Raw genomic sequence first — 26509 nt, forward strand, 5'->3', positions numbered from 1 at the left:
AGTATAGGTGTACAGAGGACAAATCTAATTGGACTGTGACAATGCAATTTAGTTGGACCGTATTTATTGCCGCCAGAAGCAAACAGACAAGCCCAGACTGCATCCGGCGGGTTACTTGTTGACGATCAAAGGTTAGTGCATGGTAACTTTGCAAACAGCGTGGGTATAGTGGGGCAAGTGGCGTGAGCATGTTTTACGATTTTGATATGCAAGGAAACACTATGATCAGGCAACAATTACGTGTGCATGTGCAAAATCTGGGACTTGTTTCTTCAATTTAATAGCAAAATATTTTATAGCGAACAGCAATGAAGTTATTGTTTGCGTAATGCGTACATATTTGACGCCAATATGGACGATTCTGACAAACTTTTGAAAATTTATTTGATTTGGCGATTTTAATAAATATTATTCATTTATTGACGCTCCCGAATGCGACGTCATAATGTAGTTTTGATTACAGTTATTGTTTTTATATCGATAACTTGCCTTGCAGGATTTTCTACCGGCTAGCATGTTGGCTGGTGGTAGATTGGGAATGAGAGGTTTTCTAGCCTTGTTTCTGGTAGCAAGTTTTGATTGCGCAACTGCTGCAGGTAAGTTGAAATTTGTAATTTCCATTTTAACTTGTTTCCGTTTTCTTAACGTTATTTGAAAGCTACAACTTATTCCTTTGCCGGCAAAGTAAAAACTGACAACACTATGCATTAAGGCTAATATCTCCATAAAATTAACTGTTTACCTGTGGTGGTTTTAACGTTTTTATTACACGTATTTTTATTGTTGTTTTTTCGTTTAATCCTTTTTATTTGATCTAAACGCATGGTTTTAGGGGATTTAAATCCAAATGATAGTTATCAATTTGACACATTAACAACTAAATGGTTTACAATTAACGTTACTAAACTCACTAAGTAATAGATTCATTGAAGCTAGGTTCCAATCAACGTTCAGTAACAAATACTGCTTACTGTTTTGTTGCTTAAATTTGCGATAGAACGCACATATAGGTTTGATTCAACTAGTAACTTACTTTAACGTAGAGTTGTATGGAGTTCTTATATGAAAAGTATACTTGACGTTTGTTCTCCAGAGCAAGGACGGACGGTATGGGAGAAGTTTCTTCGTCAAGATCCAAGAGAAAGAGACAGCATGTACTATGGTGATTTCCCTGCTGATTTTGGGTGGGGAACAGCAACGGCCGCTTACCAGATCGAAGGGGGTTGGGACGCGGAAGGAAAAGGCGAAAGTGTTTGGGATAAATACACTCACGACTCCCGATGCAGGTATATGTGTTTTGGGTTCGTATAAAACTGAAAAGAATATTTAGGAGGTTTAAGCAAGATGTTTTGGTTGAAGTCCTGTTCTTTATGATTTATGAAGCTACAGACAAACTATCAAGAATTTGAAAAACTTTTCCCGCAGATACTTGAAAAACCAAACAGGTGACGTGGCATGCGACTCATACCATCGATTTGACCAAGATCTGGAAGTGATTAAGCAAGTCGGCCTCACACACTACAGATTCTCAATGAGTTGGACACGGTTATTTCCCGACGGGAAAAACACCTCAGGGCCACTTCAAGGGGGTGTCGATTACTACAACTACGTTATAGATAGCCTTCTGGCGGCGGGAGTAACGCCCATGGTGACTCTGTTCCATTGGGACTCTCCACAAGTCTTGCAGGAAGAATTCGGTGGATTCAACAGCACTCAAATAATTCCACATTTCCTGAATTACGCTGACTTCGTTTTCAGAACATTTGGTGACAGGGTTCATCATTTTTTCACTTTTAATGAGCCTTACAATTATTGTGGTTTGGGTCACGGAATAGGCGTCAGCGCTCCCGGTCTTCTTGAACCCGCAATCGGAACATACCTGTGTGGACATCATATGTTGCTGTCCCACGCCAATGCGTACAGAAGGTGAAATCGATAAGTTGGTATTAACACTGAAGGGTTGTTTATATATAAACAATGTGTGTGACTTGTTTAAAGTCGCGGTCAAGTGGGTTTGACCTTGTTTGCAGCGTCAAGAGTAGTATTCTGATGCGTATGCAAGTGTCTTTTATGTGTTTTCGAACCAAATTCCTTTCTCATAAACCTTCGTGGTTCGTTTAAAACTTTGACATTGCAAAAAAAATTCGAACGCATATCGAACAATGTTAAGCACCGTTGTGCTAAAACATTATCGATTTACTAAACATACTTATGTAAATGTGCACAGATATCACGAAATTTATCCAGGAAGAAACAGTACTGGTGAAGGAGTGTCAATAACAATGAGCACAGAATGGCTGGAACCACGTGATCCCGAATCAGCTGCTGATTGGGACGCGACAGATCGATTTATCCAATCAGAGATCGGATGGTTCGCTCATCCAGTCTTTGTCAATGGCGATTATCCGGAGTTGCTCAAAGGTGTGAGATTGTACAGTTTGTGATAACCTTTAAGTAAACTAGTAAGAGTCTTTGTTGGCTTTTATTGTCACAATGTTATACCATACCAAACTGTTCAACAGTCCAATGTTAAATATGTTCTCAGCTTTAGGCATGGATTACAAGCAACGTTTAAAACGTTTCCTTGTGCAACTATTTTGCAGAAATGGTTTACAACAAAACCCAAAGTCAGCCGAGTTGGGCCTGGATGGGAAGCCGTCTTCCAGAGTTCACTGAGGAGGAAAAAGCTCTACTTAGCCATTCCGCTGACTTCTTTGCACTACAGATGTACACGACAAGATATGTGGAACCGTTCTACAACTATCCGGAGCTTGACGCATTTGTCAGTTTTATCTTTGACATGGATGCAATCAAAAGCTGTGACACTAGATGGGATCAATCGCCAGGTGGGAATTATTTATAAATTGCATGGAAAGCAAAAGTTACATGACACATGACAAATACCAAAAGTGTTCGATTCTAAAAATAGACTGAAGTAATTCCAAAGATTCGCAACGTTTTCTTTGTAGGATCCGGTTGGCTTCGACCAGTGCCATACGGGATACGAAGGCTTCTAAACTACGTCAAAGCCGAGTTCACAGATTTGCCTATTTGGATAACCGAGAACGGATTTGAGGAAAACTATATCTACGACGATTTCCGTCGGATTTACTATCTTAAATCACATCTTAACGAGGTCCTAAAAGGTAAGGTAAAGTTTTATAGGTGCTTCTCAGTCAAAACGATTGTAAATTTACAGTACAAATGCTTACTTTCTTTTTTAACCTTTTTTGTTACAATCGTTGTTCTTTGTTACAATTAAACTTTGTTGTGTAGAGTAAGATCAATAAGCAAACATATGCAAACCAAGCATGTAGTTACTTTTACCGCAAACTGCTTTTTAATGCGTTGTGAAATTTCTTTTTGTAGCACTACTCAATTTAAATCGTTTACAGAAGAAACTTACAAGTCAACTTAAGGCAACCAATCCAATGATAGAACTTTTTAGGCCATAGTTCAGTTGCTTCCTGGCCTTTGTCGCATTGTGTGGTTGCACTTTGCTTTGAAACTACAAAAGGGGACAAAACGCGGTAGTGATTGTTTAAAGGGTGGTCAATAACTTCTCATGGGAAACAAAAGACATTTTTATGATCAGCAGTTTGCATTGCAGTTAGTTCAAAGCGCACCGACATTTGAGTCAATGTTTGCTAAAATCCATGCATCACAACGCAAATGTCTTTTTCACGACAAAAAAAATTTCAACAGCTGCGCCGTTTTTAGAACGTTAACGACAATGCTGTGCACATTTAAGGAGGGAAGGTTAAATTTTAACAGCTTTGTGCTCTCGGAGGGTGCATTAAGTTTAAAATGCCACAACCCTTAAAAATACCACAAAAATTGCGTTAGGTCGCTATTTTCTTCGCGCTTTGTACTTCATTTTAAACATAACAAAAACATCGATACTTCATTAAACAACCGTTTAAAAATTATCGCGATAGTCAAGCTATTGAATTGAATAAACCGCTAATTTACAAAATTAGAAAAGAAAACGAACCTTCATAAGAACAATCCTGTCAAAGGGTACAACCATGGACAATGATTTTTAGTTATTGTTGGGCGTGTTTGAGCGACAAACCTTTTAAACACTGCTGTTCAAAATGAATTGAAGGTATAACACTTTTGTGCCGCAAAAATATAGACCCCCTCAGTAATCTGCAACCGAAATCTAAGGTAAAAGTATCGGAATACTTGTGTAAAAGGCGCTATAAGCAATTTAGTGGCGCTGTTTTCCATGCAACCACATACAACGCACGAACCTTCCCGACCCAAAAAACAAATATCAAGGTAACTGAATCTGGTCGTTTGTGCTGATTCATGATTATCCGACTAAATATGTGTTTGTGCCGAGTAATTATTTGTGAAATAATCAAACCAAAGCGCCATGCGGAACCAAGCACTGCAATGTTGTAAGTGTTTTACAAGCACACACTGGGAGCCATGCGTCCTTGAGACGAATTGCGTCACAAATTTCCACTAATCAAATACGTTATTTGCAACCAACACATGGCTGTTGCCCAGTCTCAACATAATTGATAGCTAAGCGTACAAACATCGCAAATCATCCGTTGGTTAAAATCAAGTGTTTGGTATTAGGCAATTTGCACAGTACAACCAAAAGCGCGTTCTGTACTCGTTTAGGTGTTTGTAAAACTAATTTTGACAAGGTCAGCGTTTATTACAAATCCATCATGCAATTTTTTCAGCAAACTTCCATTTCCATAGCTCAAACTAAACACCAATAACTTATATTAGCATCCAGCCGCTTAAAGCTGATATTTATACTACGCTGTCCGCTTAATAGTATAAATCAACAAACCACGTGACATTTTGCAGCAATCCGATTGGACGGTATAAATGTACTTGGTTACTGTCAGTGGTCTTTGATTGACAACTTCGAGTGGGGATCCGGTTACACTCCGAAGTTCGGGAACTATTACATGGATTTCGAAGATCCTGAACTCGGTCGGCACCAGAAGAGATCGTCGGAATGGTTAGAAATGTCTTTATTTGTATACATTGAGCCTTGTTTCTTTATCTTACATGTTATAGCAGCACATTTACAAAAAAAGTTATTACCAGTTGTTTAAATATTCAAGCAAACTGGTCTCACCATTCGTGTTAAGTATTGTTATTTGAAATTTAATTTGTCGACTAGGAAATCCTTTAATGCTCCGCTTTTTCTTTGCAGGTACAAGTACATGATTGCCAATAACGGGTTTTCGCAACCTCCTCAGGAAGTTTTCTACTACGGAACTTTCCCACGTACTTTCGCATGGGGAGCATCGACATATGCATACCAGGTTCTTTATGCTACTTCATATTTGGCCCCATTAAAATAAAAAAAACCTATCCTAACCCGCTCACCAAAAAATATGGACGGTAAATTGAGTAAGTGGAAAATGGTACATTTTCTGGACGCTGTCACTACAGTAAGGGCCCATTGGGTCCTGGTCAACCATCACTGATGCGAAACAAAACTCTAAAACTTAAACTGATCTATCCATTGTATCCAATGGACGCTTGATACAGGCAGTACTTCAAGTTTTTTTTCAAGAACTTAAACTTTAAATTTCAAATCGCATTATTTTCTGCTTTGATGTCTCGGACACCAATTTCCTTCTTTTCTCTTCAATTTTCACAGCGACAAGCAAATAATTCAAGTTGCTTATTTAGAAACATCAATTATTAGCATTTATATTTTTGGGTATTTGATTACTTTTATCGTAGGTTGAGGGGGGCTGGAATGCAGACGAAAAAGGCAGGAGTATCTGGGATGACTTCACCTTTATTCAAAGCCCAACTGAGGATGGCTCGAACGGTCAAAACGCATGTGACAGTTACAACAGAATTGACGAAGATATAAAGATGTTGATAGAATTAAGGGTGACAACTGAGTTTGTTTAAAACTAAAGTGTTTGCAAAAGTAAAACTTAACGCATCTTAGCAATCGCCAAAGAGTGTAAATGTAAAGATTTTTAAAAACAATGCGCAAAATACACTAAGTCATGTTTTAATTTGGAAACCTTTAGTTAGAAACCTTTTGTTATTTACAGGTTTCGCACTACAGTTTTTCCATATCCTGGTCACGTGTCTTGCCTGATGGTCACGTGAGCAACCTAAATAACGCGGGAATCGATTACTACAACCGTCTGATCGACGCTTTACTTTCAAACGATATACGCCCAGTTGTAACATTATACCATTGGGACCTTCCATCGGTAATTTACTTATTCCATAGAATCTGAGAGTTCAGTAAATACTTTCCAGAGTAAAGTCACTAGAACTAGTTAACAAACAAGCTGTTTTTATTTTTCCGAATATTTCCATTTACCTAATAACATCATTGACTTTTTTGCACAATTCTGCATTCAGAGATTCTGCATTAGTGGTCCCCATTTTTTTCATGAACGGGTCAACATCAACTACAAATAAGGCCTCTGGAATTCCCAAATGTTTTGAAACCTTCTCATTCATAATTAAAAGACCAGTTTATGTCTTTAAAATAAATAATATTACGTTAAAAAAGATTTATTTACAGTGTATGTTTTGTAATGTGTTTTAATGGAACCCAATTTTATTCACGATTAACCCGTTCATAGAATTTACATATAATTACAAAAAAATGCAGAAACTGCAAAGCGAATACAATGGATGGGAAAATGGTCAGATTGTAAGCGACTTTGCGGACTATGCAAGACTATGTTTCGAAACGTGAGTACCAAGAATAAACTAATTAACAGTACGGACAATGTTATGTGCTTGAAGTTAGATTTTAACATAGAAGTCATGTTGGATTGCTGTTAAAATAATAGGTTCATAAAAAAAGTTTAGTTATTTTTTTTTGGTATGCTGCAAATCGTTGTAAGCTGGACTGTCAAGTTTTGCAACCCGTTTTCGTTACAGATTTGGTGACCGTGTTAAGACATGGATTACTTTAAGCTCACCTCAAACAGAAGCAACTAAAGGCTACGACACAGGAGAATTCCCTCCTGAAATCCAGGTAAGTGAACAAAAACAATAAACAACATCATAACAATGCTCTGGAGATATCACGAAATGTTTCCTAGGGCAATGGCGAAACCTCCTACACAGTGGCTCATCATATGATTCTTGCTCACGCCAAAGTCTGGCATATGTACGATGCAGAGTTCAGGTCAAAACAACGTGGACAGGTATGTCAAGATTTGGACGTCTGAGAATTTGAACTTCTCTGGCACTGCCATTTATCAGTCATGTCACAGACCCCTTTAATAATGTAAAATTGTATTGGTTTCAACGTAGATTTCTATGTCATTGGATTCTGACTGGGGTGAACCCTTTAACGGATACAAACAACGAGATAAGGATGCAGCCAACAGATTTATGCAAGTAAGAAAGTTCTCTTTGGCAAATAAAACATGTTAACGCCAATTTAAAAAATACTCTTTGAATGGTTATGCTTTGTACGCTGCCGCAAATGGCAATACGAGAATGAATTCTATTGTTAAAACATAGTGGTCCCTCGGTTGGTTTTTGGCGCCTCTTGTGTTCGGCGATTACCCAGGAGTTATGAAGGACCGAGTTGCTCAGAAAAGCATGGCGGAAGGAAGGTCAAACTCAAGGTTACCGCAGTTCACTCAACCACAGCAAGATTACATTCGAGGTAAACAGATGTTCCTTTTTTCAATCAGTTTCCGGCCATATTCATGAAGTAATGTTTTATGTAACAAAGCGACATATTTCAGGTACTTTGGACTTCATCGCTTTGAATCACTACACAACCTGGTATGTCAGTGAATCTGATATTTACGGAAATTTGACAGCCCCTTTTATGGGGGTGGATTGCAATGCAAACACATCCCAGTATACGGAATCCCAATTATGGGCAATGCAACAGACAAGCTCCAGGGCTTTACCACAATTTGAAACTGACAACAATGAAAAGGCTGAACCAGTTGGTAAGAAAGTTATGGCTATTATAAGAATCTAACCTGCAACTTAACGCAACATATCCCCACTAAAATAATACCGCACACTGTTTTTTCCATATTTTTTATAACTTGTTTGTTCGATTAGTTATATAGATAGTTGGAGCGGGTCTCCGTTTGATAACATTACTAATTCATGCCAATCTAATTTATCAACCTCCATCATTTCTAATATTCAAATCACGTATCTCGTTGCAAAGATTTTCCAAGATACCTTAAAAAAATAATAATAAAACTTCTTAGTGTTGCCACCAAGCGTTAAGAATGACCAGGACACGTGGTTACATCAAGATTGGACTTGGCAAAAAACTGGAAATATTAACCAAGCTGTTGTACCGTGGGGACTCCGTCGAGTTCTCGGATGGGTCAAAGGTAGTAAAACATACTTGGGATTTTTTGTACTGCATTAGTTAATAAAAGCCTTATGGATCTAAAAGGCAAAAGACGTTTCTTAAAAAAGGCGAACCATCAAAGACAAAAAAGGTGTAATGTGCAAACCATTATGGCCTTGTGGTCAGTTGGTATTCTCTATGAAAGTCTTTTGCGGAAATCTCATCCAACAAAGCTAACCGTTACTGAGCAGATAGGAAATATAAGTTTACATCAGATGACCAGGGTTCAAATAAAAATCGGCTATTTTAATTTCGGGTTTAAAGGGAGGCTATGCTTGTTTAACTCTTCTCACTTTAAACAGTTAAATTTATTGTCTTGGCCTTTGTATAGATAACTATGGTGACATTCCGGTCTATGTGACTGGCAACGGATTGTCGGAACCTGTTAGAACTTCCATCACGGCTGAATGTACATTTGGTCGGAACCCATTAACAAGGTTACCTTTGGTTTGAATTTTTGAAGTGAAATGATTTTTTATCAACCCTGGCTGCAAAAAACATGTAATACACAAAATAGGGTCGGTATGAGCAACTGCTTTTCACTCCTGACTATCAGTTCGAATTCATCCTTGGTTTGTTTTTGTAAACCTTTAGCCTAATTAAACATGAAGCTGTAACTAGAAGCTAGCGATATTATCGTAACTCCTCCAAATTGAAGTCAATTAAATAGTCCAACAATCAATAAATGATCCTTGTCTATAGGTGGAGAGATATCGGTTTAAATGACCGCGACAGATCAGAATACATTCATTTGTACGCGGATGAAGTTTTGAAAGCAATTGACCTCGACCACGTGGACGTTCGTGGTTATTTCGCTTCATCTCTTATGGACGGTTTCGAATGGCTTGCAGGTGTGTGTGTGTGTCCAAATTTAGGCAATTTCGATAGGTGGCGCAAAGAGCTGAATTTTTTGGTAGAGCTACTAACACAGGAACTCACAGCACACCCGATTTGCTAAATATCGATGGAGGGCGTAAAGAGCGCAGCTATTTTTTAAAAAATAGTGAAACTGGAAGAAGGTTAGGGACTAAATTACATAAACATCTAGGTTTTTAGGTTAATTTTATTGTTATTAAACCTCAGACTAACCAATAGCCCTAACCGTTAGCACACAAACTACATTTAAAATATTTTAGTGCGCCACCTACCGGAATACCTGCGTGCTGTGAGTTCCTGTGTTAGTAGTTTTACCGAATTATTTGTTTAGCAGATGAAGAGGGGTAGGGTTATGATGTAAGTTTTTAATAATTTTAAATTAGAAACTAAGTTTTGTTGCTAGTTTTTTTGAACTGTAAATGCTAATACCTTATCTTGACCCTAATAGTCCCAACCGCGAGTATTTTAGAGATATATCGTTAAAATGGGTAAAGTGCTCTTTGCGCCACCTTTTTAAAAAATGGCTAATATTCCCGTATAAACGTTTGTTGAACGTATGGTTAAAGCAACAGTGTAAATAAGTCACGTTCTTTTTTTTAAAAAAAACGCGTTTTTTCAGTTTATTTGATTAATTAACGTTACCACATGTTTTAGGTTACACCGAACGACATGGAATGTACAGAGTAAACCGAAACGACTATACCAGGACAGCTAAACAATCCGCGTGGTTTTACGCTGATTTGGTGCGTGAAAACCGTCTCACAGGATATAAAAGTCAGTGTCCCTATGACGACGACAGGGAACGGTTTCTGTACGGGGAATTCCCAGCAGGTGACACAAATTTTTCATTACTGTATCTATTTTTCTAATTTACGTATTTTTTGGCCGAACTATTTAAGAAAATAATATCACACATTCCAAAGCAAAATATGACTAAACGTTCTTGTCGATTTTCTGAAAATGCTAAGTAACTAAAAATTCATTACGTTGGGTTGTGTTTGCATCATGTTTCAACAGGTTGGTTTTGTAAAGTACTGCACATAAACCTTGATGTCTGTATTTAAAAATTAGGTTTTGCTTGGTCTTCTGCAACGTCTTCATATCAAATCGAGGGCGCCTGGAACGTCAGCGGAAAGGGCGAGAGCATTTGGGACGTGTTTACCCACGCAGGAAAATCGCGTAATAATGACACAGGAGACGTTGCATGCGACAGTTATAATAAATATCAGGTACAACACACAAAACGCCATTAAATCCCCTAGTTTTTTTAATGCTGTCTTTTAAACAATTAACAAACAACATGTGCTATTGACTTAATCAGGCCGGCACTAATGATAAGCCTGTGTATTTTGAAATATTGTGGACATTTCGTTTTACGATTATTGTGAACCCACGATTTTAGCATAACAAACATTCGTATTTACACCGTAGACGGACGTAGGACTGCTTAAGAACTTGTCGGTGGGTTATTATCGATTCTCACTCTCCTGGCCTCGTCTTATTCCTACCGGATTTTACGAAAACGGAACCAATCCTGATGGCGTCCGCTACTACAATGCTTTGATCGACGAATTACTGAGCAATGGAATCCAACCGATGGTAACACTTTACCATTGGGACTTGCCACAGGTATTTATCATTTAAAATGTTGTGACTGTTTTTTCAATCATATATCGTAATGTAATACTTTTGGTGACAAAAATGAGATATTGTCTTCTGGTGTGTCTTTCACAATGATTTTGCTATTGATTTACTGGGTTTATACTCCATAACTAACGCGTTTTTAGGATTTGGAAGCGCTTATTGGAGGTTGGCTTGACAAGAGCGATACGATCGTGGATCAGTTTGAAAAATACACAGATTTCTGCTTCCGGATGTTCGGGGACAGAGTGAAGTTTTGGATCACCTTCAACGAACCTTTTATCACAGCACAACTAGGTGGGTTTGTATGGTCTGCAGAGAACTAAGGGAGTCAACATGCTTTCCAACATAGCTTTATACTTATTTCATAAATGCATGACAAAATTTTTCTTTAGGTTATGGAGTAGCTGCTTTCGCACCAGCCATTTATAGCCCCGGGGAAGGAGTTTATCAAGCTGCACATAATATTATCAAATCACATGCTCGGACCTTCCACCTCTACAACAATACATACCGAGCTACACAAAACGGACAGATTGGAATAACCCTTAATTCTAACTGGGTTGAACCTGCGATTCCCCTTGACCCAGAATACATCGAAGCATCGGTTAGTTGAATACAATTAATATAACATGCGGGGTCCGACAAAATATATGCCTGTGAACTGGTTTTAAAGAAGGGCTAAGATCTGCTTTTGAAATTTTACAATACTCCGTCAAATATAAGGTCAGAAAATAAATCGAAAACTTGTTCGAAAATAGCTTTGAAAAGAGTTTGCTTATTTTATGGCAAACTAGCCTACATTCAATTTACGACAAATTATTACAACATTTTCAAAAACAAATTTGTGTTAAAACTTTCGTCAAAATTTCATTTGTGAACATATGCCTGCAAATAATATCTAACAATCTTTATTTTTCAGCAACGAAGCTTAGCTTTTGCCACCGGTTGGTTCGCAGAGCCGATTTTCGGTTCTGGTGACTATCCGGAAGTCATGCGATGGAATGTAAGTTGATTCTTCCTTGATTTTAACAAGGCAATATCAAAAACAATCTTTTACTAGGCAGTTTATTGAATTTGAGAAAGCTAATTATTCTTTTATTGACAGTTCTCAAGACCGAATAAAGCGTTTTTTTGTTACATTGTTTATCTATGTACCTTACGTTGTGTGTTTTGCGTCAAGGTTGGCAATAGGAGCGAGTACTACAATATCACGACGGAACGACTTCCATTTTTCACAGAGGCGGAGATGATCTTGAACCGAGGCAGTTCCGATTTCTTCGGTTTAAATCATTACACCTCCAACTTAATTGTTCCTTGCTCGTACTATCCTGCAGAAGGTCCAACTTATGATTCTGATCAAGTAAGAAATGAATCTTTTGGTCTATTCCGATTTATGTCCACAACAATACCAAGTTAATTTGCAAAATTATATTTTAACCGTCTGAGGGTACTGTTTATATTTGATAAAAATACCAAAAAAGATTTGCGCCTGAGTGATCAAAAGGTCAGCCTTACTTTTTAACTTTCTCTAGAGAAATAATTTTAAAAACATTCAGTTGATTAAGGAACATTCATTTCTCAGTCATCCTGTTTGAATACTTGTGAACCAGAGGCCATGCAATTTCAAAAGCATAGAGTAGATATAATACGACTTCACTGCAGCGGCTGTGGATGGTTGGCGCTCTGAAATAAGTAATATTATTTTAATCAATGTCATATTTTTACCATTAAGGAAGCATGTGGGCCAGAAGACTCCTGCATTTGGCCTGGATCCGCGTCCAGTTGGTTATACCAAGTTCCCTGGGGTTTGCGTAAATTACTGAACTGGATAAAGCGTACCTATGGCGACCCTGTCATTTATATCACTGAAAACGGTATCTCTGGTCACGATTACGATGGAATTGATGACGAGTTCAGAACAAATTACTACAGAAACTACATCGGAGAAGTCTTGAAAGGTAGGTTAAGTTTTTTCTTCTTTAGGCCGCTGTGGATGGCTTACTGTACTGAAGGTGTCCACAGCTCGTCTAAAGTACACATACATTTTTACACATGATATATATTGATAAACAAAAATGTTGGATGGGTTTTGTTTTTAAATTGAAACATATTTTCAGCGATTAACATCGACAACGTAAACGTTCGAGGATACACGGCGTGGTCCCTGATGGACAATTTCGAGTGGGGTGAGGGCTACAGTGAGAGGTTTGGGTTACACTGGGTCAACTTCAGTGACCCGGAACGAACCCGAATACCGAAGCAGTCAGCTGCTTACTACAAATCACTGGTTGAAACCCACGGCTTTGAACGAAGCAGTACTGAACCCTGGGAATATTTTTGGGCAAAGTAAAATAAACTTTGTCGTAGTTATATAAACAAAAGTATATTTAACAACAGCAAAATAGTCAAAGAACTTGTATTTAGAGATGTCACCGTAATATAGACGCTTCAACAGTCGCTGTTGTCATCATGCGTGCGAAGCGATTGTTGAACGGTCTGTAACCTACGATTGCAACCTTTGGTGTTGTTTTTTTGTCAAAAATTTTTAATGATGCAAAGGGTTTGAAACTCTTGGTTTGGCAGAAAACAGTTTTTTACAAGATTTTTGTTACACAGAAGCGACATTGACACAAATGCCTTTATTGAGGGAAGATTTGACGATGAGTTTGTGTGGGGAGCTGAATCATCTGCTTATCAGACTGAAGGAGCATGGACAAAGTTCGGAAAAGGTACTAAAAAGTATTTTTGCAGCAAGTCTTGATACTCGCTGATTTACAAACATGATTATTTGTTCATGACAATATTTGTCCCGTTTTTTTTTCAGGTCCAAGTTTGTGGGATAACTTCACACAAACGTCAGGGATGATTCCAGTATCAGATTTCATGAAAGCGAATCACGTACAAGAAAGTATAGTTGATGACAATTCCAGCTTGTCGACTGGAAATGTGGCAGCAGATTCCTACTTTAAAGCACCTTATGACACACAGGTAAAAGTCATACAGAATTGTTTTTTATTTATTTTGTGACTAGCTAAATACACTACTTGCATTAAATATTCTGATTGAACCCCGAAACAATTTCTAATTTGTAAATTTGATTGTCCTTTAGCTTTTAGCGGGTCTCGGTACCACGCATTATCGTTTCTCGTTGTCATGGTCACGTATCTACCCGGGAGGAAATTCTGACGGTACGGAACAAGCAAATCAGCTTGCGGTCGATCACTACAATGAAGTCATCAATGAACTGATTGCGAAGGGCATCATCCCAGCAGTAACATTGGTTCACTTCGATATGCCTCTGGATTTAGCTGAACTTGGAGGTGATCTTGAAAATTTTTATTTTTGGTTTATATAGGGCACAAGTGGTAGACACCCAGGGTAATAGAGTACTAGAAACACAGGTTGAGAATGATTAAAAGCTTATAGAAGTACTCGCATTTCACATGAAAATCTCATAAAAGTCTTAAAAATACGCTTTGCATGAAAAATTGTGTTTCAACCTTTAGTTTTATATTTTGCAAAACCACATTGTATTGATTTTCAGGTTGGCTCAACGCTGATGCCCCAAGCTGGTTTGAAAAATACGCCGACTTCTGCTTCAACACATTTGGCGATCGCGTAAAGGACTGGGTGACGATTTACGATCCCTATACAGTGGCATGGAAGGGTTATGGAAGCGGGGTACATCCTCCGGGTAAAAAAATCTTTAGTTAAAAGTACAGTATCTGTTAAAAAAGTGTTCGATTTTTTTAAAAACACAAAGCTTTAAAAATCGTAGAATTAATAAACCGATTTTTTAAAGGTCCGAATTCACCGGAAAGCGACACATATGAAGTTGGAAAGAACTTGTTGTTGGCGCATGCTTCAGCTTGGCAGACTTACAACAACGCCTACCGTGCATCACAAGCTGGAAGAGTAAGTGTGCACATATCTGGGTCCAAACAGTTTGCAGAAGTTTTTAACGCAGAAATACCAGACGTGGGCAGGTTTTTTTTTAAGGTTTGGTTTGGGTGACCGCTAAGTAGTTTTAAGAGACCGCAAGTGTTTCATTTAAATACCAAAAAATAGCCATATTTGCTTAAACGAATTATTTATTAGGCTACTGGCAAATTTTGGGAAACCACTGGAGAAATTTGAAACACCTTAAAAAAACACACTGGACATGGGTGTGAAAAGTAACTTAAGTAACACAAATCTGCCAGAGAGATTGTGTAATGCAAACGTTTCGAAAATCGCTGTTGTCATTTATTAGTATCAACTGAACTGAACCTAAACCTGATCACACTGTATCCCTGTTGCAGTAGAAACAACGATAAAGATTTTCTGTGTGACAATCAATCGTTCGTTTAGGTTTCCATCGCCCTTTCTTCCGACTGGTATGAACCTGCTGACGCCACCTCGCAGCAAGATGTTGACGCCGCAATTCGAGCCTCGGAATTTCGACTCGGATTTTTCGCAAACCCGGTATTTATAAACGGCGATTTCCCGCAGATTATGAAAGACCAAGTAGCGGCCAAGTCAGCTCCGGGAGCCAGCTTCCTTCCAACTCTTTCAGTAGATGAAACAAATCTCATTAAAGGTAATAAACGACAACCTTTTTAGCATAAAAGTTTCCTACCACAAATGACCAATGAGATTGTGGTATATTCTACAGTTATGTCAAGATTAAGATTTGAATATACACATACCAAAACAGTCTTTTTCAGTGTATTATAACACCTTTTATGAATGCAAGGTTCTGCCGATTATTTCATCCTAATACCCGGCACTGCCCAACTTGTCTCATACCAAGACAATTCAGCTGCATCACCACAAAACTACTGGACACACCAGGTAGATTTTAAATACAACAGTAGCAAAAAGTTGATATATGCATTGAAAATATTGTATAACCACAACCAAATTGAACAGCCATTACAAATTTAAATGCGATTTTTGTCACATAAGTGAGTTTTGGAATTTTTGTATTTAGCAAGAAAAAATATTTGTGATATAGGTGCGACAACATGACATTAGTTTGTCACTAAGAATCAAATATTTCACTGACTAAAAATACCTTGCCTTACTTATCAGGACATAGCTTTGTCACAAGACGCCACTTGGCCCCAAATTGGAGCTGATCCAACTCAGTCCCCAGTATCTTGGTCGATTCGTCGCATTCTCTATCTCGTCCACGGCCGATACGTCTTGCCATCGTCATCACCCACCGCGATGACGTCATCCATTGTGGTTCACGACCCTGGGTTCGCAACCGATGACGTCACGCAGCTGGTTGACGATTGGGATCGCAAGGAGTATTACAAGTCGTATTTGAACGAAATGTTGAAAGGTGAGTTGTGTACAAACAAGGGCTTTGCGACACAATCGTTCAAAGCTAGGTTCCGTGCCAACATACACCAGTAAATGTACAATCGATTTACGAAACTGCTTTAAGTCTTGCATCAACAAGTCTCTTACATGCTAACGCTTCCTTGTACTTTTAGCCCAATATCGCGAGGCTGTACCCGTTGGAGGCTTCTATGCCCAGTTGCTGGACAGTTTTGAATGGGAACACGGTTATACGAGAAGAGCTGGTTTACATTACGTTAACTTTAACGATCCTGACAGGTGCATATCATGTTGTGATTGGGTAAAATTTATGTCTAAACAATGTCCCAAAATCTACCTGTCGAATAACAATCTCTCCAACAACTTATCAAAATAAAACTAGCGTTTAGTTGGAAAACAAACATGTTTGCATACCCTTGCTTTCTCTCCTATTCAGACCTAGAGTTGCGAAAAGTTCAGCGACCTTTTATCAAGGGGTTGCGAGCGAAAACGGTTTTCCAACTTCTGAAGCCGACAAGATGTTGTACGGAACCTTTCCATCCGGTTTTATGTGGGCAGTTTCGTCAGCTGCTTACTCGGTATGTTTAAGTTTTACTTGTCTAGTAACTGGTAAATCTCAATAGTCAGATCAGTCAGATATCTGCCTGAAGAGATAATTTAAAGGCACGTTTTGTCAGATCGAGGGCGGTTACTCTGCAAAAGACAACGACAGCATTTGGGATCAGTGGACACATGGCCTCAGTGGTGACAATGCGGACGTTTCAGCCAACCAGTACGAGATGTGGGCCGATGACATTAATCTTCTGAAGTATCTTGGCGTAACACATTATCGCGTGTCGATCTCATGGAGTAGGTAAGTAAATGAAAAACCGCCGAAGTTACCACAACGTACCAATAAAATAAAACAGCTTAAGGCAAGAAAAGACAAAATAAGTTGGACCCTATGCAACCAACTAAACCTATACAATAAAATTTTCTTTAGATTTCTTAGCGCCACCGGCCAACGGTATTACCAGGATTTCTTTACCGAACTAAAAAACAACAACATATCAGTGATAGCTGACCTTTATCATCACGATCTACCAGCGAACTTGTTTGCCAATGGGTGGGCTGATGGTGGAATCGTAGCAGAGTTTGAGAAATACGCGCGAAATTGTTTCGATCTACTTGCTCCAATGGTCGATATGTGGATAACGATTGCGGCCCCTTACGAAGAGGTTGGGTTGAATATTGTAACAATATCTTATATATGTTCTATGGCATAATTCTTGTCTTGAAGTGTTGACTTGACACCGCAGTCAGTACGAGTCATAGCTTTTCAACCACTCTTCGTTGGATACACTTATTACAAGCCATTTTTATGGAGTTGAACTTACAGATCTCGCATTGCCACGAAGTTTTTAGTTTTCCAGCCATTCAAATATATCATAGAAATGTTTTGTTGACTAGGTAATAAACGGATACATGGGCAACACTTGGCCTCCAGGTTTAAACGACGCACAGATGGGATATGATGCTGCACATAACATGCTGTTAGCACATGCTGCTGTTTGGACACTATATGATACAAATTACAGGTAAACTATGCTTTTATAACTCATTTTACTGAGGCATTGCAAGTTTGCTCTCTGTATTGTTCTAAGAAGCGTTTCAAAACTCTTCTAATCAGCAAAATATAGTGTAATTTATTTTTGTCTCTAACAGATCGGTGCATCAAGGTCAAGTTGGTTTCTCTCTTCTTGCTAATTGGGCGGAACCCAACAACCCGAGCATACAAGAAGATTACGACTACAGGGAACTGTTTCTAAATGACGTCATCGGGTGGTTCGCCAACCCTCTCGTATCCGGGGATTACCCTCAATCAATGAGAGACAGACTGGGAGCTTCCCTGCCCGTCTTCAGTACGGACAATACGGGAAAGTTTGATTTTTTCGGAGTGGATCATTACACAACTTATCTGGTAGGTTTAGTGTCAGTTTGGTAGCCGAGGTAGGGTATTAATTTAAATGTCTTTTTCATGGCTTTTTTTGATCATTTGTAAAGGGGGGAATAAGTTTTTCTAATTAATCCTACTTAACTAGTTGCGACCTTCCAAGGACGATTTTCGGTCGTTATTTTTTTGCTTACGATTTTAATGTCACCTTGGCTCAGATATGTATATATGTTTAATTTTCATTGGGTTATTACTTTTTCTGTTGTTCACCAATCGAATTATACCTCAACTCAACCGATTTGGTCATAGGTCAACAGCGAAGGCGCCAGACAAGATATTACATGGCTTCCATTAATTGACCCTGATATAAAACCAAATCCCAATGGTCTCCGAAAAGTGGTAAATTGGATTTCACAAACTTACGGACAGGATAAAGGACTTTTTGTTTCCGCTACCGGTGTACCGGATTGGAACACTGCACCACTAGAGGGCAACACAATCATTACGGACTATAAAGGAAATTACGTTAACGAGGCTTTGAAAGGTATTGTGAATATTAATATTGTTAAAACAGGCATTTTGGAGATATCTTGGATGGTGTTTTTTTAATAACAGCGCATTTACTGGACGGAGTCAACCTACAAGGATTTGTGGAGAGATCGTTTCTGGACGGATTTGAGTGGGACCTCGGGTATACGGCAAGGTAATGTCTTTGTTTAGTGTATATCAATGCATTCATAAGGTTTTTATTTCAGACTACAAACTGTTTGCGTGTGACCACTGAATTTTGCAATAACCAATAAGTCTAGTGCCAATCTTGAATTATTTTAAAATATTGTTTATGATATAACAGAATAAAACTCAAGGGTCACTTTAGTATGTTCACTTCCACGACAAGTCGTTTCAAAAATATCCTCTAAATTTGCATAAAAATGCTCAAGTACCAAAATGTGAGTATGTGCTTACGCAGATACGGCCTATACCACGTAGATTTTGGTTCTTCATTTCTCAACCGGACCATCACCACATTCGGCGAGCAATACAAACAAATTGTAACCGACAACGGATTTGCCACTGACCAACTTATCAACATGCTGCCCATTACGTCATCTGAAAGCGACGTCACCGCTTTGACAGATTCCCCTTTTGTTCCAATGGAGGCGTCGGCCATTCCGTCGTCAGCAGGTGTTTCGATTTGGGAGGTGGGTACAAGTTTGGTCACAGTACGCTGACACAGTCTCCAAGATAGCATTGAGTTAACAGTAAACGTTTGAGGATAAGTCGCTTCTTAAAAGTATTAAATAATATATGTTTTCAACATGGCTTTTGTTGCAGGAATTTAACGCAGTTACAGCTTGGGAAAGAGATCAGTTCTACTACGGAACATTCCCTGAAGGTTTTACTTGGAGTGCATCTACGTCATCTTATCAGGTAAAGTTACTTCATGAACTTTTTGTCGTTAAAGATTTACCCGAGCAATATGTCTTTTAGATCGAGGGAGCTTGGGACGAAGATGGCAAGGGTGAAAGTATATGGGACAGATTTGCACATACTCCTAACAAAATTTACAACAATGAAACTGGGGATATTGCGTGTGATAGTTACCACAAGGTAAAACAGAAGTTGCTTACTTTAAACTAAAGGTTTAAGATTTTGGCAACTCATTCTCATTTTGCTTGCTTTTGGCATTTGTTTTAATATTTGCACTTAATGACCTTTAAAATAAACCTTGGTTTTAGACTTCTGAAGATGTGAACCTCATTAAAATGCTTGGCGTGAGCCACTACCGCTTCTCAATTGCGTGGACCAGAATTTTTCCCGATGGAACCAACGCTAACCTGAACCAGGCTGGTGTTGACTATTACAACCAGCTAATTAACTCTCTGATTGAACATGGAGTTGAACCAGTAGTCACTCTTTACCACTGGGACTTACCACAGGTATTTAGATTTTATGCAAAAAAATTTATAGCACAAAGTTTAAACAGTCGATAAAATGAGTGTGTGAAATTAAATCAACATGTGAGTCTTGATTCAGCTTTTGCCTAAGACATTTTTGTTCAGTTAACTTACCCACTATCTTCCATATTTTGTGAATAGGCCCTTGAAGATATCGGAGGTTTCCAAAACGAAGTCTTCGTCCAACATTTTGTCAACTATGCGGATTTTTGCTTTAATGCCTTTGGCGACAGAGTCAAGTTTTGGATCACATTCAACGAGCCTTACGTCGTAACTTGGCTGGGGTTAGTCAATCGAGAAATATGTTACTACATGGTATATAGTGAGACCAAAAATCGCTTGTAATTTTCCAATCTAAACTTTATTGCATATAAATTCTTCGGAGATAGCGGCAGTGCCCTCAATTAGTGTGCTATGATGTGTAATCGCATGGCCCAACTAAATCGATAAAAGGGGCATTGTGGGTGAATAATATCTTCAAACCAAATCCATTTTACATGGGTAGATATGGAATTGGCGTCTTTGCCCCTGGAATTTACCAACCTGGTACGGCCCCTTACCTGGCTGCCCACAACCTCATCAAGGCACACGCAAAAGCCTATCGTCTTTACGAAAGCAAATACAAAGTTTTACAAGCTGGAAGAGTTGGGATGACCATGAGCAGCGAATGGGCTGAGCCTAAAGATCCAAACAATCCACTTGATGTTGCAGCCGCTGATAGGTTCATGCAGGTACGACTGTAATTACAGTGTAAGGTTCAACAGCGACAAATGCCTTTTCTTGCAGTCTGTGCTGGGTTGGTTTGCACATCCGATTTTCAAAAACGGGGATTATCCGGAGGTTGTCAAAAAGCAGGTGGCAGACAAGAGCGCCTTGCAAGGTTTGTCACCAAAGTTTTTCTTGGCAAAGAAATTTGCCGGTTTGCTATTTAATAGGGGTGATTTAATTCTTGCTTTAAAAAACGTTTTTTTAAATCAAAGTAACACAAAATAAGCAACCGACTATAAAACTCGTCAGCTGTCGGGAAATAATATATTTTAAAGTAAATGATTTTCTTGCCATTTTACATTGTTTTTTTTTACATTAGGTTACGCAGAGTCACGATTGCCGGCATTCACTGAAGCGGAAAAGCAAGAAATAGCAGGAAGTTATGATTTCTTTGCTTTGAACGGTTACACCTCACGCTACGTCAGCCATGAGGTTAAGGATTCGACCGTTCCCAACTATGAAAATGATCGAGACACACATGAGGTGAGAAATTGGCCTTACCAACATCCATAAGTTTGTCGCCAAAGATTGCCATCGAGTGGCCGAATACATAGCCTCTCTGTATACGTGTTTTAAAGCTTTTTGGCGTCTGTCCTTCAGTTCGTGCATACTCCTTGTATCGACGGGACAACATCATTAGGGTTCTCTTATGATCAGACCTCCATGTCTTCTAGGAACCGATTACGGGTGCCATTCAAGCCTTTCCCGATTGGTTGCAAATCGTTCCCTGGGGTATGCGGCGTCTCCTAAACTGGGTGGACAGGGAATATGGTCATCCCCCGGTTTACATAACTGAAAACGGAGTTGGGACAGCAGACCCTACTATTGATGATCAAGTTCGAGTCAATTTCTTTAAAGCTTACATTAACGAGGCGTTGAAAGGTTTGTTCAGAGGAAAACGTTGATTATTATATTTGAAGTTGTTTGCTTGTGTGTTGCGAGTGAGACATTTATAGCATTTTGACTGGTTTGGTTCGAATTTGTTTCACTTTCTTCTACACAGCGTACCATCTTGACGGAGTAGATCTGCGAGGCTACACGGCTTGGTCGTTAATGGATAACTTTGAATGGTCTTCCGGTTACAGCGCGAGATTCGGACTTTTCCAAGTTGATTTTGAAGATCCAGCACGCCCAAGAACACCAAAACGATCTTCTATGTTTTACAAGTACGTAGTAAGGAAACAAACAGTTTGGTATTCTGTCTTTTGAGTGTGCTGCACATAGATATAACTGAGCCCAGGTCCAGTCAGACTCGGGCTTAACTTGGAACAAATCGGGCTTGATTCGGGCCTGAATTTACCCTTCACCACATGCGTGTTGTATAAAATGTACTTTTTCGAACTTCTATATTATATTATTTTTTCGAAAAAAAGATATATCTTGCAGCGACAAGACGAGTGTATTTAACTTTTTTCAGCGAGGTGATTCGAAACAACGGTTTTCCTCCCTTAGAACGCGACGAACGATTAGTTGGGGATTTTCCTTCAGACTTTATATGGGCAGTTGCAACTTCGTCATATCAGGTATACGCGAGTAATTTGAAGTTTCAAATCTGATACTTTTGTGTTTACCGTAACGCAATATGTCTGGGTTGACTGTAAGTAAGGTTGAGATTGGATTGTGAAAGGATGTTACCAAAATTAACAGACTATGATCTGTAGTGTCCTTTTCAGCATTTAGTATGTTATGTTTCATTACATATCTAGATCGAAGGAGCTTGGCGAAGTGACGGAAAAGCTGTTGGAATTTGGGACAAAACATCTCACACCCCAGGATTAATCTCGGTAAGCAGAAGCTCACAGTAAAGTTTCGTTGTACAATCAAAGCGATTTCACGGCGCGAGATTTAGGAGGATAAGTAATTCGCTTATGTCTTGGTATTTCCAGGATGGAACGACTGGTGACATCGCTTGTGATAGCTACAACCAAGTCGACGTAGATGTGGAACTTTTAAAAAATCTTGGGGTTTCCCATTACAGGTACTGAATCAAATTATCAAACTGTTTACGATCAAAATCTGGTGATTTCCTCGGCTGGGACCTTCCACTAAAGGAGGGTTTTTGCCACAAATGTTTCTAATACTCCCTTTACGATTATTTCGTTTCTTGCAGATTCTCTCTATCTTGGCCACGTCTAGTCCCAACCGGTGACGTTTCGGGTGGATTGAACCCTGCTGCTGTGGATTACTACAATCGTCTAATTACCAGTCTGCTCGCTGCCAACATAGAGCCCATGGTCACTCTTTATCACTGGGATCTACCATTGGCGTTTCAGGTGGGAAAATATTTTTGTTTAGCTTGTCCGAGAATTGTAAACTTACTAACAAATACACGTATGAACAGTCACCACAAAGTGTAAAATTTAATCCCTTTCTTAGGATACATTCGGTGGATGGCCAGATAGTCAGATCATCGATTTGTTCGTGGCATATGCTGATGCCTGTTTCAAAGAATTTGGACCGAGAGTAAAGAAGTGGATCACATTTAACGAACCTTGGGTATTCACGGTGCTCGGATATTCTGATGGAGTTCATTCGCCAAACGTAAAAGACCCAGGTCGTTCCGAGTACCAAGCCGGACACAATGTGATTTTGGCACACGCAAGAACTTACAGGCAAGACGTTTTTTTAATCGATTGATTACTATATCTGCAAATATAGTCTTCTATGTATACTTGAGCTGGCACTGCGTGTTTATGTGTGTATACCAACTAGAAACAGGTGTGTTTATAAATTTTTCATCTGTTTCCTTCCATTCGCGTAGAAACAAGATAGCTGGTCAATAAAGTAAGCTTTTATTTTACGACTGCAGCCAAAAGATTCAACCAACCTATCAGATCTTATGACTCATAGACACCATTCCATTTAACCACAATGACATTTGCGTTGTAGATTCCCGTTTTTTTTTAATAACTAGCGTTTTACTTGAATGAGAACGTGACTTCCTATGTTTTTTTTTGCTTCTATAGATTATACTATAGCACGTACGCAGCAGCCCAGGGAGGTGAGGTCGGTATTACATGCAACTCTGATTGGTCCGAAGTTAGAAACATATATCGTGAAGTCGATTATGATGCAACCGATCGCGTCATGCAATTCTTCTTGGGGTGGTGGGTTCACCCAATCTGGGTCAACGGGGATTATCCAGATGTTATGAAGGTTCGAAAATAAACTCAAAAACAATTGATGCTGACTGTAGCAAAGTGGTCCCAAATATAGTACAGCAAAATACATAAAACACCATTTTATATTATAAAGGAATATGTGGACGCAAGAAGTGCCGCCCAAGGCGAAGCCGAATCCCGGCTTCCGAAGTTCACCGAAGCAGAGAAAAACATGATTAAGGGTAGTGCAGATTTCTTCGGATTAAACCATTACACCACCAACCTTGCGTTTGACTCGTTTGATCCAGCGTCAGTAAACGACGTGGGCTATTATCAAGATCGAGAAGCAAATACTGTACAAGATTATACGTGGCCACAAGCTGCATCCTCTTGGCTTAAAGAGGTAAGAAACATACTAAAAGAAAATGAGCAACGCTTAATCCATTTTGAAAAAAAACCTAAACAGAATTCGCACTTCAAGCGCCCGGGCACAAAAATCAACTTTTGAAAGCATTTAAGTTTATTTTGAAAACAGACCTTTAACGTTCGTGAATTACCTATGATTCATTGCTTCTCCATAAGAACCCGGGAAATACACGGTTGTTTAATTAAAACTTAGCTATTCGGAAGTTCAAATATAATTCCTACACAGTCTTGTATCTGTGCTTTATACAAGTACACAGTAGTGCTTGACTTGTGGGCGCATTGTTAGGTTCCCTGGGGTCTTCGTCGTCTCCTGTCTTGGATTAAGGATCAATACGGAGATCCCCCGATCCTGATCACTGAAAACGGATTGTCAGAAGAAGGATCATCAGAGGAACTCAACGATTTTTGGAGAAAGGAATATTACTATAGTTACATTAACGAAGTGCTTAAAGGTAAAGCTTTTCTCGTCAAGCAAGTATCACTTATTACTGCAGTATTTGGTTTGTATAATTCCAATTTGTGTTGATGTTTTATAGCTATCAAAATTGATGGTGTAAACGTCATCGGTTATACTGCCTGGTCCCTGATGGACAATTTTGAGTGGGCAGAGGGCTACAGCGAGCGATTCGGGTTACATTGGGTCAACTTCAGTGACCCGGCACGACCCCGAACACCAAAGCAATCGACTCTTTGTCTGAAGGAAATTATGAGTAAATCCTATCCAGCTTCTGGACTACCTGCGTGCATGACATTCAACAATGTAACAGCAACAACCACTCCCGCTGTTGAGCAAACCTCCGCTGATACAACAGCAGGTGGCACTGCTGATACCACGGCAGAAAGTCGAAGTAAGTACCTAATATCAGACAGAATACACAGATAGGCATAGAAAACAGCTTCTTTCCATAATTCGAAATTATATATGAAACAACACCATAGTTACAGCATTTTTGTTTGTTTCTTTTTAAGTATGTAATTGTTTCCAACTAAGTAACCATGCCAAAAGCGACAATGTGTTGTTTGATAATTAAGTTAGTTTCAAAGTGCAACAGCAATTGTTGAACTACAATAGATATATCGACGTGTGTACGAACTGGGGCTGTTTTTAAAATTCTGCCAAATTTTTCGTTATTTGGGAACCGCGTTTAACAAACCAGTTATATTTTAAAGTTTACCCTTGGTCCTTTTCATTTGTACATGCTCACAATCCAATTAAAATCATACGTAACAGTTGTGTTAAACCGCAATATTTCTTCAGCGACTTCAACTCCTGTTGTCATAACGACGACCACGTCGACACAGGCACCAATCACGACCACAACAAGTAAGGGAGGTGGAGACCTAACAGGAAAACCAAAGTTCCTTGGCCTATCTCTGGATCAGCAAAGTTCCGAGACCGCACTTAATGTCCTCTTCGCATTTACCATCGTGTTTTTTGCCACAACCTTATTGGCTGGTATGTTTACGCGTTGTGTCAAACTGAAGTACTTTTGTAATGTGTAGATCTAAGTGGATACTTGGAACTATGAAAAATCTTGAACCGTAGTCGCCTTTCTTTGCTTAGATCTAGTTGCGTGTGTAACCTGAACTTGTATTTTCAGTGTTGCAAATATGGAGACTGGGCAGTAAAGGCAAATCCTCCAAACATTCTCCACTCTTCAATTCCACGAGCAAGGAAAACGGTGTAAACGAATATCACGAAGTCTCTGGTCTATAAAGGAACAACTGTCAAACTCGAAAAGCTCAAATTTTTCACTCATATAGTAAATTGTGAAAAGTATTAAATGTTGTTTTACAAAACTTTTTGTGCAAATGCAGTAGGATAAACAGAAAATGTTTCCATCAAAGCCAAAAATTTTTAATTATCTCGTTCATGTCATTTATGCTTGCAATGCGGGTATGTTTTTTAAGTTTGTGCTTTTAGTTGTCACTGTTTTCTTACGTGACTAAATGATTAATTACAGCACGAAAAATGAAATTTTGCAAACAAAACAAGAATACAAAACCTTTTTTCGAAAGTTCTTGTCCGTAAATTAAGCCTAGAATGCTTACAACAAAAGTTTCTGTGGGATAACAAACCTGGTTCCCACGATCAGCTTTAAAAGACGTATTTACA

General features: G+C 38.9%; 1 protein-coding gene across 1 annotated transcript; it reads left to right on the forward strand.

Moving 5' to 3' along the window:
* Nucleotides 1-26411, forward strand: LOC145218101 (uncharacterized). The gene is made up of 66 exons (XM_080085499.1): nucleotides 1-131; nucleotides 497-596; nucleotides 1094-1286; nucleotides 1426-1926; nucleotides 2228-2421; nucleotides 2604-2846; nucleotides 2970-3146; nucleotides 4834-4990; nucleotides 5189-5300; nucleotides 5728-5883; nucleotides 6054-6218; nucleotides 6629-6711; nucleotides 6904-7000; nucleotides 7068-7172; nucleotides 7282-7368; nucleotides 7495-7642; nucleotides 7725-7937; nucleotides 8211-8339; nucleotides 8691-8796; nucleotides 9062-9210; nucleotides 9890-10066; nucleotides 10307-10464; nucleotides 10667-10864; nucleotides 11023-11173; nucleotides 11272-11483; nucleotides 11799-11882; nucleotides 12060-12239; nucleotides 12612-12837; nucleotides 12997-13225; nucleotides 13496-13608; nucleotides 13704-13867; nucleotides 13989-14199; nucleotides 14424-14573; nucleotides 14682-14794; nucleotides 15230-15458; nucleotides 15615-15712; nucleotides 15953-16208; nucleotides 16363-16486; nucleotides 16644-16785; nucleotides 16885-17060; nucleotides 17190-17424; nucleotides 17657-17784; nucleotides 17912-18167; nucleotides 18450-18684; nucleotides 18756-18843; nucleotides 19111-19342; nucleotides 19476-19571; nucleotides 19632-19751; nucleotides 19880-20080; nucleotides 20240-20382; nucleotides 20604-20829; nucleotides 20885-20978; nucleotides 21186-21349; nucleotides 21541-21748; nucleotides 21870-22032; nucleotides 22284-22389; nucleotides 22573-22650; nucleotides 22753-22844; nucleotides 22977-23139; nucleotides 23243-23478; nucleotides 23833-24022; nucleotides 24122-24370; nucleotides 24680-24845; nucleotides 24930-25241; nucleotides 25652-25849; nucleotides 25995-26411. The coding sequence occupies exons 2-66, from the start codon at nucleotides 515-517 to the stop codon at nucleotides 26108-26110; spliced, it is 10983 nt and encodes a 3660-aa protein (XP_079941625.1). The 5' UTR covers nucleotides 1-131; nucleotides 497-514; the 3' UTR covers nucleotides 26111-26411.
* Nucleotides 26412-26509: the final 98 nt, after the last annotated feature.

Source organism: Phallusia mammillata, chromosome 1, assembly GCF_965637545.1.
Source record: "Phallusia mammillata chromosome 1, kaPhaMamm4.hap1.1, whole genome shotgun sequence".
Classification (NCBI taxonomy): Eukaryota; Metazoa; Chordata; class Ascidiacea; order Phlebobranchia; family Ascidiidae; genus Phallusia; species Phallusia mammillata.